General features: G+C 53.3%; 1 protein-coding gene across 9 annotated transcripts in view; it reads left to right on the top strand.

Annotated features, from left to right (window-relative positions):
* The window catches only part of PPCDC (phosphopantothenoylcysteine decarboxylase), a 29,606-nt gene extending 16,352 nt beyond the window's left edge, over positions 1-13,254 (top strand). For 5 of the 9 annotated variants that reach the window (XM_056346388.1, XM_056346387.1, XM_056346386.1 and 2 more), the window contains one exon: positions 9,058-13,254. In XM_056346388.1, coding sequence (XP_056202363.1) covers positions 9,058-9,251 — 194 coding nt within the window. In that variant the 3' untranslated portion in view covers positions 9,252-13,254. Of the gene's footprint in view, positions 1-1,601; positions 2,903-9,057 lie in introns of those variants that run through there. The other 4 variants (XR_008823010.1, XR_008823008.1, XM_056346389.1 and 1 more) reach the window with 2 other exon arrangements.
* Positions 13,255-13,750: the final 496 nt, after the last annotated feature.

The raw sequence follows: 13,750 nt of genomic DNA, 5'->3' as shown, positions 1-13,750 counted from the left end.
ACAAAGAAGGGCCTTGGAAATGTTCTTGAAGGGTGTAGCTCTGCTGAACTGTGCAATCAGGGAATTTCTCTTACTTAGCAGGACCTGTCAGCTGCAACGCCTCTCCTCGAGGTTAGATCAGAAGGGCCCAAATCTGCCTGCAGCTTTTCCAAGAGGATGCTTCAGACCTCCTGGGATTTACAGGTCTGCAAAAAGCAGAGTGGAGAATGAGTCTTACTTTGCAGGGAAGCCCAATTTTCTTGACCTTCCAAAACTATCGTTCTTCATCACAAATCCTCAGTTATATCCAGTTAACACCTTTTGACCCAGCCAAAACTTAGGTGGCTCATCTGTACGGGAAAACTGAGGGTGTGGGCAGATCACAGCCCTGGATCTGCCCACAAGAAGGCACCTCTCCCTGCTGGTCAGGATGGCCTTTCCCCTTCCCCTCTGGTTCTTGCCTGCCCCCCTATCTCTGTGCACTTGCTAACCCAGCTGTGGAAGCAGGCCAGGAAAAAAAAAAAAAAAAAGAGGAAAACAAAACTTCCCAGAACTGATTTCTGATGACCAATAAGGCACATATTTTAAATTATTGGGACAATTAATGAGCAGGACAAAAATCAATAGAGACTCCTTTTCAGTCTTTCAATGGAAACAAGTGCTGGTGAGAGAAGTATCTTTCTTCAGCCGCAAGCAAATTACAGGAGTGAATGGACTGAGTTCCAAGTGCTGCGTTCGGTACACGGGGTTGGACAAGATGATTTAATGATCTCTGGCCTTAAAATTATGAATCTAAGTTTTAGAAGTATTTCAGAGGGAAGCAACAGCACAGTGTAGATTAGATGTTCATCTGGCAGCTAACCAGTCTGAAAGGAAAAGCTTTTACATTTTGTTCTGTCCAGCACTCGGTCTTCTCCAAGAATTACTCCCGAGGTTCAAGCTGGTGTGAATCCAGGACAGCTTTCTCTAATGTGAGTCTAACTGCAGAGTCATGGGAATGGTATGAATTAAGCAAGTCTTTTTTTTTATAGGCAAAGTCCATTTCAAAAAGATACCGAACACTGTTTACACTGGAGAAAGGAGGTGAAATAGGGTGTTTTGCTACCCACATGCATTTTGGGGGCACTTTTCCACGTTTGCTCCCAGGGCAGTGTGAGCTAAGATAGTAACTCCCTGTGCGGTCAAGGGTTAGATGCAGACACTTCTGGAGACGATTCAGAACATGAGGTACTTATTAAGGTCATATGAGTTGCCTTTGAGGTTTCCTGCCTCTCTCCATTGACTGAGGCGCTTGCGCTCCTCCTTAGACTTCTGAGTTGTGAGCCAAGCTAAGTTAGCATGAATACTCTTCTCGCTGTCCTCCCCTGATGGCATCCTGCCATGCCACAAAACCCCTGCAGAACCAGGTGGCCTGAGCAGATCCTCTGGCCTCCGCAGTTGCTTTCTGTTGGGTGAGTCACGAGGAAACACTTGGTGAGCTTGGCTGTGCTGCGCCACCATTGTGCATCTAATTTTCCGCAGCAGCACAGTGTGTGAAGAAGAGACGGACAGGGAAAGCACGTGCCTCATGCTATCTTGGCAAGACCTGGATTTCACCGCGTGGTTTTGCTGTCATCCTGCAGGTCAAGGTGCCATGGCAGAAGTGTGGACCATTGTGGAGAGCGTGAAAAGGATCCTTGAAGAACGGGACTTGCCAACGCAGAGCTGATGATTTGGCATGTAAATTGTATTTGTGTGCCTCCCTGATGATTTGAAGATAAAACCAACAGGAAGCTGAGTCGAGGTGGCATGCATACCTATAGCGTGCTCTTCAACCGAAGGAGTGAAACGTTTGTCTTCCAGCTGGTGCCAAACTGAATTGTGGTACATCACTGCAGACTTTCAGAAACCAAAGCCAAGAACATGCTGCTTTAGTGTGGGAACACTCTGTGGTATCTCACAGAGAGGGAGTAACGTTCCACTGGGCCACTCAGCCCCCCGTGTTTCACATGTGCTCCTTGCTGAGGAGGCTGCAGAAGGAGTTGCCAGTGTACTTCGGGTCCAGTGGTTCTCCCAGGAGTTGCTCGAGCGGAGAGTGCTGTGCCAGTCTAGGTGATGGGAATAATGCCAGCCTTTTCCAGTATGTGGGTGTGGGGGCACCCCTGCTCTCCCAAGCCTGGTCTGTAGCTGTGCTGGCTTCGCCTTTCCAGCAGGAGTCACTGTCCAAAAAGCATTTCCCCTCCAGGAGCTTAGTAGTAGAGATTTTAATTCCGCTCCTGAAGAATTGCCTCTTGTAGCTTCTCTGGGGGGTGTTTGCACGTGACAACATTGCTAAATCATTGTGTCTGCTTAAGTTTCTTAGCAGAGGTGGGGAAAAAATTGACTGAAAGTAGCTATCTAGTCCCCGAATTAGCCTTTGCCCTTTTGTATCTGTTGACTGCATAGGGATGCGGACGTCAACCATGTACCAAAATGATACCTGCCCAGCTGGGTGCTCCAGTCAGTAAATGAATAGGCTGGGCTCTTGTGGAAGGCCAGGGTGGCTGTTTCCCAAGGGAGTGAAGTCAAACTTTGCCTATGATGATCCCTTTCGGCTTGAAAATTAACCAACTAGCCTGAAAAAAATTGGGAAATCCTGTGACCCCATAGGCATCCAGACCAGTCAGGGCTCCCTCAGTCCCGCCTTTCCTTGGAAATGTGATTCCGCTCCTGAGGGGAATGGGAGCAAACTGGAGCTGTTGAACATGTTACCGTAGCAGAGCACTGCTGACCCAGAGAGTTTATTTTTAACTAGACCCAGTCAAATTTAAGGCCTTCGGTACAGAATGTGCATCCTGCCTATGGGGGCAACCTTCAGACTGCTGTGCGCAAGGGAAGAGGTTATCAGCGTATGTTTGCTTTCCTTATCTATTCCACACAAATAAAACCTCCTGAACTTTCCCATTTTTGGCTCTTCCACTGATAGAGATCTGGGGACTCAGAGCTTCTGAGGATCAAGTCAGAAGGAACCTCATTTGAGCAGAGCTTGTGGCTCACGGGAAGGGCCGTAGCGATACCATCATCATGAGCTTTGTATTTTGCCAGTAAAGTCTTTGTGGTGTCACCTGTATCGTTTGCTCATGTTCTTAGCATGGTGAAAGCTATCCACCTATCCTCAGAGTATCTTACTTTAAGCTTACTGAAGGCAGTAGAAGAGATACTTCTTGGTTTCCATTGAGTCTTGTAGTGAACGTTGTTTCTCCTACTTACAAAGAAATATGTGTTCTGGCAGTTGCAACTGTAACTCGACCTTGCAGCTCTGCTCTGGCTCTGCCGTGGATATCTTGTGTGGTTGGAGTTGCTTGGCCTTCCTCCTAGTCCGTGACTTGGCGATGCAGAAAATCTGACAGTAAGGTTCCTCATACCAGGTCAAAACACCATGTCCTTGATAAGAATGTTCATCTGTTACGAGTCTGGTTTGCTGGCTTAAGCTGCTCCAGAAACGGTGGCAGGTATCATATCATCTGGCTTCTGGCACCAGAGATGGGCAAGAAGGTGTATGGCGTGTGGTGCAGAGCGCAAGCTCTGGTAGTTCAGCAGAAGTTGGGTAACGTGGCATTTTTAGATCCAGAACTTATGCTGGGTCACCTGATGTCTCGTGGAGCTGGCAACCGGTCTTAGTGGGCTGATCTGTAAGGTGGAAGGAAACTGCTAAGACTAGAGTTGCCTCTGAGACTTGTTGAGAGGCTTAAATCAGGGCTTGTAAAGAACTTGCAGATCCCTGAATAAAGGGAGCTAATTCTTTGTCCTGCAAATATATAGGACAGCAATAAAAATGTATAGCTGAGAGAATGAGGGGAGCAGTTCACAGCCAGCGGCCAAAAAAACCCCAAAGAAAACTCCTCTGTAGAGGACACTGCTCCTTATCTGTCTCATCTCTGCTGCAGAAACAGATACTAACTGTGCCGCTAAATGATCCTCTGCATAATTGCTGTGATTTCTAATTGGAGACAGGTTGTGATAGTGTTATAAGTTGGGATAAACCCGTGCTCAAACCACCTTTCCTCCAGGGCAAACAGGAGAAACAGTTGAGTTCCTTTTTGGAGGCAGAGGGCTGAAGCAAGAGCAGCTGCCACACCAGTGCGGGCACGCGTCCCCACCCACGGCAGGGTAGGTGCCAGCAGCCTGCGGGCAGGAACACTTCACGGCTGCTTGCTGTGGAAAAGTGGCAGAAAGAGAAGCTGGGGAAGCCCTGTCTGCTGCGGCATGAGTCGCTGGGCTTTGGGAGGGTGCTTTGGGACGATGCCTTTCTAGGACAAGGCTGGGGGTGATAAGTGAAGGACCTGATTCAAAACCAAGGCTTTGTGCAGGCTCAGTAGATAGGCACTGCCAGCCTCGCCGCCACCGAACAAGGACGGCAGGGCTCCACTTGGCCACCAAGGTCACCAAGAGGTGTCAAGTGCTTAATTACTTGAGGCAGAGACTGACTTCTCTGTCCCTTGCAGTTCTGGGTGTTCCAGGTTCACAGGGGAGGCCCAAGATGCTGCTTGTGTGTTTTTTCTTTTCCTTCAGCTCTTCTTTTTAAGCCATGCACTGATTTTTTGTTTTGCTTTCCCGTGAAACTCTGATGACTGAGGCAGCATCCCTGTAAAACCTGCTGTGTGTTGCGGTTTCATTCATGCTGCTTAAAACCGTTTCTCTCAGCACTGGCTTGGGAGCGATAAACAGCTGGGACAAAAGCTCAGCTAAGGCAGCAGCCCTCCTCCTTTCCTGTGCTCAGCCTCGCCTGGGCTTGGGCATGACTCTGAGCATCCATCCCTCTGGCTGCTTACCCCCGTTCCAAACGGGATGTGATCCCTTTGCTGCTTGGCTCCGTGGGGCACTGGAGGAGGATGGAGGTGCTGTGGTGCTGCTTTGCATCCAGATGGTCTGGCTCCGAGAGTGGTGCTTGGGGCAGGAGTTGGCTCCCCAGGTGTCAAGTCTCTCCACTGTCACTTGGGGTGGGAGATGCATATTCTGTGTGCCTGTCCCATCCCACGCCTTTGTCCTGGGAGCCTGCAGCAAGAGTAGAGGCACATGAACAGACTGCAGAACAAACTCAAAAAGAAAATGGTGAGAAAACCTCCCCACTTTTAGACTTTAAGCAGCCACGTCTCTGCGATGCGCCTGGTTTTGAGAGCCTGCGTGCAGTGACTTTGCGCCCCGGGGCTCCGGATTTGACACCTGCCTGCAGCAAGCTGGGTGGTGGGGTTCGCACCTCTGCGGCGCTGCCGGCCGCCCTGCCTGCCTGGCGAGCGGGGACGCCGCCTGCTTCGTATCTTCGAAAGCGTAGGGCGGCAGGAAGTGTTTTTTCTTCCCCGACCGCAGCGGGGCTGGGTGCTGGGAGAGGGCGATGGGTGCCAAGGGGTGACAAATCGGTGGTGGTAAGCGAGAACGTGGGGGTGCTCATACAGGTGGATTTTCCCTGAAAATACCCAAATGAAGCTCTGAGAAGCGGATCGCCCTTCTGTAAGGTTTACACAGTGATCACAAGACTAGTTATTGACGATACAGAGATTGCAAGACTAGGGCAGCGTGGGATTGCTGTTCTGCTTTTGCAGAGCCAGGTGCTGGTGAGCTTGGTGAGCTGTGGGGCTCAGCAGTGCTGCAGCCCCCAGCCCTACTCCCCATCCTCATCCTAGCGACTCACAACCTCTCTTTGAGTGATGGGCAAGTAATTATGCTGTGGAAAAGAGTTGCTTCCTCGATCTCAGACCCCAAACCGCTGCTGTTTGCAAAGGAGCTGCTGATCCACCTTTTTGTAACCCACTGCAGAAAGCTGGCTTGGGGTTTTTTTCCCATCCACCCCAATCTTGCTGCATGGTTGTTCAGCGCCACCCTGGTACGCCTGCGGCAGAGCCAGGTGCTGAGAAAGACGCAGGCTGAGCACCGGCCATGGCAGAGCTCGCTATAAACCCATCTATACTTGATTTGAACTGGCCCGTTGGTAAGTGGGGGCCTTTGCAGAGCCTTCCACAGCATCAGCCCCCACCTCGCTTCCCTGTTACCCCTCCCCTGCTTCAGGCGCAGGGCAGCACCGTCTCACCCCGGTGGGATGGTGTTGCAGACAGCTGCTGGCAGCGAGCAGGGGAGTGATGCCCTCATCTCCCTGACATCTCCCTTCCTAGGCTGAACCCGGGGTAGCTGCAAATCCAGCTCCCTGCGGGGCTCTGGCCACATTCAGCTGGTCCCGCAGCCCTGTTGGGTGCCATTGGCAGCCCCAGGGATCTCCTGGGCTCTCTGAGAGGTCAGCATCTATCTCTGCCAGGGGGGTGGTCTGAGATTTTTGGATTCGGTCTCCTGCTGGCACATGGAGGCTCCTGTTCTGCTTCCCCTTGGGCATTGGGTGTTTCTGCTGCCAGCAGAGCTGGAGAAAGGGTTCCAAAAGGATCGTGGTGGTCACAGGCTCTGCCCTCGTGGTTTTGCTTTCTATCTGCATCAGTTTTTCTGTCTCGCTGGCCTTCCCGGCTCAGGAGGTGTTAGAACGCAGCTGAGCTGCCCTGGCCTGCGATAAGGATGGTGCCAAAGGACCCAGCACCGCTCGGCACAGACTCCTTGGCACCAACTACGCTGATAGCTTGGCTTCGGCAGTGACAACCTTGCAATTAAAACTTGCAGGTGCAGTGTTCTTGCCCTGGCCAGCAGCCTCAGTGGATAGTTTAAAAATTGTTTCCAGGAGTAATTGAGCTTAATTAGAAGCTTGAATTCCCTGAGGCTGTGCTGCTCAGGGTTTCTGAACTTGCTGGGAGTCATGCAAGGGCTGAAGATGCTCAGAGATGCATGGAGCAGGGAGGGACATAATCTGACTGGGCCAATTCCCTGCTGGATCTCACCCTGTTTGGGTTTTTCTTCTTGAGACATCATGTTGTCCTTCAGATGGAGTCTGAGATTTGTTTCTCTGGGAATGCTGGCTTTGGCGTTGTACCTCGCTTTTCCGACTCTCTGGGGAGAAAACAGAGGATAAAGGGGACAGAACCAGCAGAAAGCCTTCATGCTGGCCAGGGGGATGAAGAATAAAGGCGACTTTTAGGCATGTAGTCATTGCAGTTAAGATAAAAGCAATCTGCTCCTGACTGCAGGCTCCTGGGCTCTCTGGAGGGAGTACAGAGAGATGGGCTTTGACATGGAGACTCAGAAAAGCAGGCTCCATGAAGTGCGATTGCAAAGACATCCCGGTACGGAAGCTGGGAGAGCCCGGCATGCTCCTAGCCCCACACTGATGGCGTGCAGCCTCCGGCACATTATCGATGGCAGCACCAGCTCTGGGCGGCGGAAGGATGAGCATCCCAGGGACCTGCTCAGCCCCCTGGCACCAGCCCTGCCGGCAGCAGGTGTAGCCAGAAAATCCCCCCCATCCTCCCTGCAGCACTGCTGGCACAGCGGGCGAGCGTGCCGGCACAGGCAGCGTGCCGCCCTGTCTTCCCACTGAAACAAGGGAAAGCAGAATTTGTGGCCTTGGGGGGACCAAGTGCAGCAAGAAAAGCTTTCTGGAAGGGTTTACTTTTGCTTGGTTCCTTGCGTGGCTGGAAGAGCTTTTCCCCAGGAGAGCCGTGCCCCCTGAGCGGCCCGAACCCCCAGGCCTGACTCTGCTTTCTGTCTCGCTTGATTTACACAGGTTGCTTTGGTGGTTTATAGTTTTGGAGAAATATGATTCATGAACTCGAGCGTGATAAGGATGAGGGAAGAAAGAAAAGCCACGTCAACCTGAAGGAATGTGGCTGGTAGAGAGCCCAGCCTGTGGCTGGCAGAAGCCCTGAGAGGGGGGATCAGGCGTAAAAAGGGGCAAAATGGTAACATGCCCCAAAAAATAGCTGGAAACGGCCCATCCCTGCTGCAGGAAAGCACAGCTCGCTTTGCCTGGGCTCTCATTCCCGAAATAAGCAGTTTTGAGACCATGGGACAGTTCCAGGCAAACTCCACGGGCACAGGTCAGCCAAGCTTCATAACTGGAAATAATTTATGACCCAAGCTGCTGTGCAGCACTGACTGTGCTCCGCAGACGCTCCCGGGGCTGCAGCCACCCTCCGGACCGCTGCACCGCGTCCCCAAGGATAAGGAGCTGGTGTGAGGTCTGAGAGCAATGCTGGGGGAGCAGCCCCTGACGGCTGTGAGCTCTTGCGTGTGTGGCAAGCGAGGGAAGCATTGTCCCTTGTCCCCTGGCTTTGCCAGGCAGTGCCATGTGTCTGCCAGATGCGTGGACAGGGAAGCCGATGCTGTGCCAAGGCTTCCATCACTGATGGTGGTGGCGGTGGCGGCGAAAGCTCTGAGCTGGTGGCTGCCTGCCGGCAGGTTCCCACTGCCCTCACGTACATCAGCCCCTGTGTCAACACGGCTCGACCTGGCAAAGGCAGCCCCTTTACAAAGGCGGCAAAATTTGCTGCTCACCACAGCAAGGGGAGACCGTGGCTGATAAAGCCACAGGTGTGCGGAGTGGGTCTGCATATCGGAGAGACCAGCTCTGGGGTGGGGTTGCCGAGGCACAGGCAGACCTCTACCCCTTGCTCCGCTTGGGAATAACCTGTTGGCTCTGCCTGAGGGCAGGGAACTCCTGCCCGCAGCCTGCCCTTGCAGCATCCCGTGAGCCCTGCATCCTGCGCACCCCAGGGGCGAGCTCAGCTCTCAGGTGCCCTGGATGGATATTATTCACGGCAGCATTTTTGCATGGGTACGAAATTGCTCTTAGCTGGAAGGATTTTCACAGCGAGGACAGAAGCTGCTGCTTTGCAGGCAGGGTGCAGGCAGGGTGCAGGCAGGGCGCGGCCCAGAGTGAGGTTGGCACAGCCAGAGCACCCGTATGCCTCCAGTCAATGAACCCTGCCGGTTGCTTCAGCAGAAAGTCAATATTGACCCTTTGCCAGTGTTTGCATGCATCGGCACTAAAATTACCAAAAGCAGAACAAAGCCCCACGCTTCCCTCCAGCCCTGGCTTTGTTCACTGATACTTTCAAAAAAAAAAAAGAAAAGTTGTGTTTATTGGGGCTTTATGGGAAGTCGAAGGTCTGGGGAAAGCCATGGAGAAAGAGAGCTCCACCTTTTGCTCTGCTTCTTATTTCTCATCACTCTCTTCCTCCCCTTACCTAGCATCCCTCCTCCCCCAGAGCATCCCTCCAAGCTGGACCACCGCAGGGCAGGAGATCCTGGCATGGCTGCAGCATCACCCCCATCCCCACTGTGTCCCCAGCTCCTCAGAGGGGACCGCGGCTCAGAGGCCAGGCAAGGACCAGTGCGGGACATGGGAACCAGCAGCACCCCTGCGGTTTGTAAACTGGAAATAAAAGCTGAAGCGGTTTGAAGGCTCGGCCTCGAAAGGGGGAAGGTGGTGGGGGAGCAGAGAGGAACCAAAACCCACCAGCAGAGGAACAGGCGGAGGAGCGGAGGAGAAGTGAAAGCAGCTGTGATTACTGAAAGCCCCGATGTGAAAGAGTAGGAGCACTATCTTTGGGGCTTTCACTTCCCTGTCTGGGCAGGTTTTCTTGGCTTTGGTCTATTTTTCCCCCTCCCCAGTCTCTGCTCATAAATTCCTTCCTGGGGTGGGTGGGGTTGGTGCTGCTGGAGGTGGGTGCCCAATCTGTTGCGGGGGGTTCGGAGAGGACTGCAGCTGGGGCCCACTGAGCATCCCCGTCATGGTGGGGTTTGGGGGCTACTGTCTCCCTGCCAGGGATGCAGGCATGGCCAAGCTGCATCACTCCCCACATCCCCTCTCCAGAGGGGGACAGCCGCACCACCGGTCCCTGCGCACAGGCTGCATCTGCGTGTTTGGCCTCCGAATACAGAGATATTTTAATCTTTTAAGCAGACTGCATCTGCTATTGGTCCCTGCCCCCAAATATTTCATGCAGGAGTGGAAGCCTGGTAGCGTGGCAAAGCAGGGTGCTTTGGTACATCAAGCACCTCAATAAAAGCCTTTTTGGTAAAGATGAAACACCGTCGCTAAGGGTTGAAAGCTTCTAGCCTGGAGTTGAGCAAGTGTTTTCTTTCTCCAAAAATAAGAGATGAAGGATGGCCAAGACACGATGTGCTGGCGGTGTGGAGGTGCTCTGGCATCACATCAAGGTGGAAAATAAGTGTTCAGCCATGAAAAGCAGCGATGCTCCCCAGCTCCCCTCTTAGTCCTTATCACTGCAGCCTCCGCGCTTAGTTTTGGGCAACGAAAGAGACTGCAGGTGCATGGATTTAAGCCCATTTAGCAACCCTAATTAAAACAGTGCATCCCCCCCCGCCTGCCCCATCCCTGGAAAGGGTCATCATAACTCGGCCATGACCTCGGCGGTGGTGTTTGACTGCTTTCCGCCCGGGGAGGAGCCTGCTGTCCTCTGTGGGACCCAAACCTAGGATAAAGTTAAGCCCGGGATTAGAGGCTGTGCTGAAGCCGGCTGGGACGAGTCCCCGCTGTCCTGAATCAGCAGAGCAGCTGCATGGGGAAGGCCGGCAGCAGACGAGGGGTCTGGCAGCTTGTGGTGCTGGATGCCAAGGGGATGGAGCTGGCTCCATCTGACTGGGCATCCATCAGGGGCTCACTGACCAGCCCTGGGCTGGTCCCCTGCATCTGTTAGCTGAGCTCTAGGGGATGTAAACTACGGTTAAATCTTTAGTGTAAATATTTGAGGTGGTGTCAGTGTTCACAGGGGGCTGGACTGAGTCCTCAGTGATGGAGGATGCAGCCCTCCAGGTGGTCAGGTTTGTTTTCTTTCCTAGGTGCTGGAGAATTATTATATATTTAATATTAAATACCCCCACAAGCATCAGGACAAGCACCTTGGAGTGGGTCAGAAGCCCCGAGCCTGGACCCTACCCCTCACCTCCCAGCACATGGCTACGGAGCATCACCTTTGGCTACCAACTAAGGGGTCGGTGGTGATGTAGTGCTGGTGTGGTGGGAGCTGTTTGCAGGCTGCTCGCACCAGCCCTGTTGTTAGAGACAGGGAGATGGTGAGGGGTGAGGGGTGAGGATGCTCCAGGATGGTGCAGCCATGGGGTGACACCCCCAGCTCGCCCTGCCTAAAGGGGAGTTTTGCCAAATGCGGGGCTTTTCCTTGGTGTTTTCTCTGGCTTCTGTTTACACATCAGCACTTTGCTCGCCCTGTCCTGCCAGCATAAGACGTGAAGGCCAAACCACCCTGAATATTTAAGGCAAAGATAAGCATTCCCCAAACACAGGGCTTTGGGGAATAAAAAAAAATCAACATGCCCCACACACAGAGCCATCAGTTTTAGCCTACTTCAGCGTTTCTGACTTTAAAACACCCATGGCCTGTCCTGCTGTGGAAGGAGCATCCTCATCCCCGGCAAACCTCATGCTGAGCTCTCCGCAGGGATGTCCACCCCCATTTAAAACCTTGCTTTTCTCTTCCCACTCCTCCATTAATGAGGCTGGCCCCTACACTTCCTCTATACCAGCCTTAAATTCTATAATTCTATAATTCTATAATTAACAGGTCAACGTGGTCAGTCCTATTCCAGAGGCAGAGGAATCGGGGTGGGGAGGGAGGCAGCAATTTGCCACATCGTGCTCCGTGTGGGGAAGGGGATGCGGAAAGGGCTGGGGGCTTTCCCTCTGAATTAAACCAACAGAAGAAAGAAAGAATAATATAATTAGGGGGGTAAAATGGCAGAAAAGTTAAAGCCACTCCCTGAAACTCAACCACTTTCATCCTGCAGGAGCTCAGCAGATAGATCACAGGCATTGCTGGGTCAGATGCTCTGGAGCTCTTCCAGGCCTGGCCGGTGTTTAAATAGAAAGGTTATGTACCTGGGAGATTTATTTCATCTTTTAATTGGTTGTTTGTTTACACGGCTCGGGAGCTCTTTGCTAATGTTTGCTTTGCTGGCTCACTCAGCTGCTGAAAATCCTGGCCGGCCGCGTCCCAGCCCAGCCGGTGTGCCGGGGGAGCTGCCTTTCGGCTCTGGCTCCTCGGCTTCACCCGGTGAGCGCCAGTGCTTCCCCGTGAGCTCTTCCCAGCCCGGAACCACAGGCACCTGGAGCGGGCATCTCTCCCATCACGCCTTCGCAGGTGTGCGGGAGGGATGGTCCAGGTGAGGGTCCACCACCCCCACATCTCCCCTTCCCTTTCCTTGTGGGCAGGCTGATGGAAAGCAGGAGCAGGGGGCCTCCTGGCTGCGGAGGTGGCGGGGATGGACCCCCCTCAGCTGAGCTCCAGGGCTCCCCCTCTCCCGAGTGTCCTGCCAGGCCCCACAGAGGATGAAATGCAAAACACCGTGGTTATGAGTTTGGTTTTTCCCAAGCAGGTAGCAAGATCTCAGTTCTCTGCTGGTCTCAATCTGCACAAAGCTTCAGAGGAAAATCAGTTTTCTTCCACTGCAGCTCTAGTGAAAAGGGCTTTGGAAACGACCGGCAAAGCGCAACACTTTTCTCATACCTCTTTTCTTGGTTTTATCTCATTTTATGTTAATTTTCACCTTTCCACGAGTGGTGGGACTGCCTCCGCAGGCATGCCCAGGCGACGGGTGCCCAACAGTCATGTAGGCGGATGGCTGTGGTGCGAGGTGCCCACAGGCTCTTTGGCAGAGCAGGTCTCTGATGGCAGATGGGCTCCTCCACCCCATCCTTGGGGGGCACCCGCGTGGTTCAGGGGTGCCTCTTTGCCTCCCCACCCCAGCACTGGAGCCAACGGATCCCTATCTCAGCTCAGCATGCCTCCCTGGAGGGCAGAAGGGAAGCGATGCTCCCTGGCCTGTGCCAGCAAGGAGCAGCCACCCAGCCGGATCGGTGGGGCGAGCTTGGAAGGAGCGGCCCCAGGGGTGATGGGGAAGCCGCAGACGAAGGAGGGGATCATGCCCAAGATGAGCTGTCGTTGGCAAGAGCCCCTTGGAATTAGGAAGGCCGAGGCAGGTGTTTCCAAGGCAGGCGGGTTTGCTCCAAAAAACCTCCCAGCTTCTGCGGCAGATGGCCACCTTCCCGGCGGGGCAGCTTGCCCGCTCCTCTGCCAGCTCCTGCCCGCATGCATTGAACCCGTGTCAACGGCGGCCACATGTGTTTGGGAGGAGCTGATGGGTGTCACCGCAGGAATGGGGGGGTTGGGGGTATTTTGCATGTTTTTTGGGTTACAAATGTGTTAATGTCTGTTTTGCGCAATCAATCCATTTCTCAATCTTTGCTCCCTGCAAACAACTGGAGGTGAATGTGCGTTGCTTAACCGGGTAAATCAGAGCCACCTCTGTGCCTCCAGCCTCACTGACTGCACGTGGCTGCTCTCCTCTCCTTCCTCCCATCAAAGTCTGCATTACTAATGATAATTAAAACCGTGTTTGGGAGCAGTTTATTGATTTATCCTCCGGGAATTCTTTTTTCTTCTGGACTCCTGAACTGCTTCTCACAGGTGGTACCAAGATGTGTTTCCAGGTGACATGGAGAAGCACCTCCCCAGGTGCTGCCCACACTTTTTTGGGGGGAGGAAGATGATGGGGATGTTGGGGATGGCACCACCTTATGATCGTCCCATGCCTACCGTGGAGGCCATGACGGTGTCTCCAAGCTTTGGTCCATATGGCCGTGAGATTGGCCATGGGACATTCTGTGCTGCCTCCCCACCCTGTTCCCAGCCCCTCAGAGGCAGTCAGCACAGCACGGTGACCACTCAGGCCACTCGCTGACCCACTTGGCTTCACACATGCGGAGATGTTTGGAGCAGAGGTGAGGTCAGACCAGCCACCCAGGAAGCCTCTGAGGTGGTGCTATCCTGAGGTAGGATGAGAGGACCAAAGGCTATGGGGAATTTTGCCCTATTGCTCTAGGGTGTTGGGGAAAACATGTATC

The sequence above is a fragment of the Falco biarmicus genome, chromosome 7, assembly GCF_023638135.1.
Source record: "Falco biarmicus isolate bFalBia1 chromosome 7, bFalBia1.pri, whole genome shotgun sequence".
Classification (NCBI taxonomy): Eukaryota; Metazoa; Chordata; class Aves; order Falconiformes; family Falconidae; genus Falco; species Falco biarmicus.
This window is presented reverse-complemented; position numbering and strand designations above follow the sequence as displayed.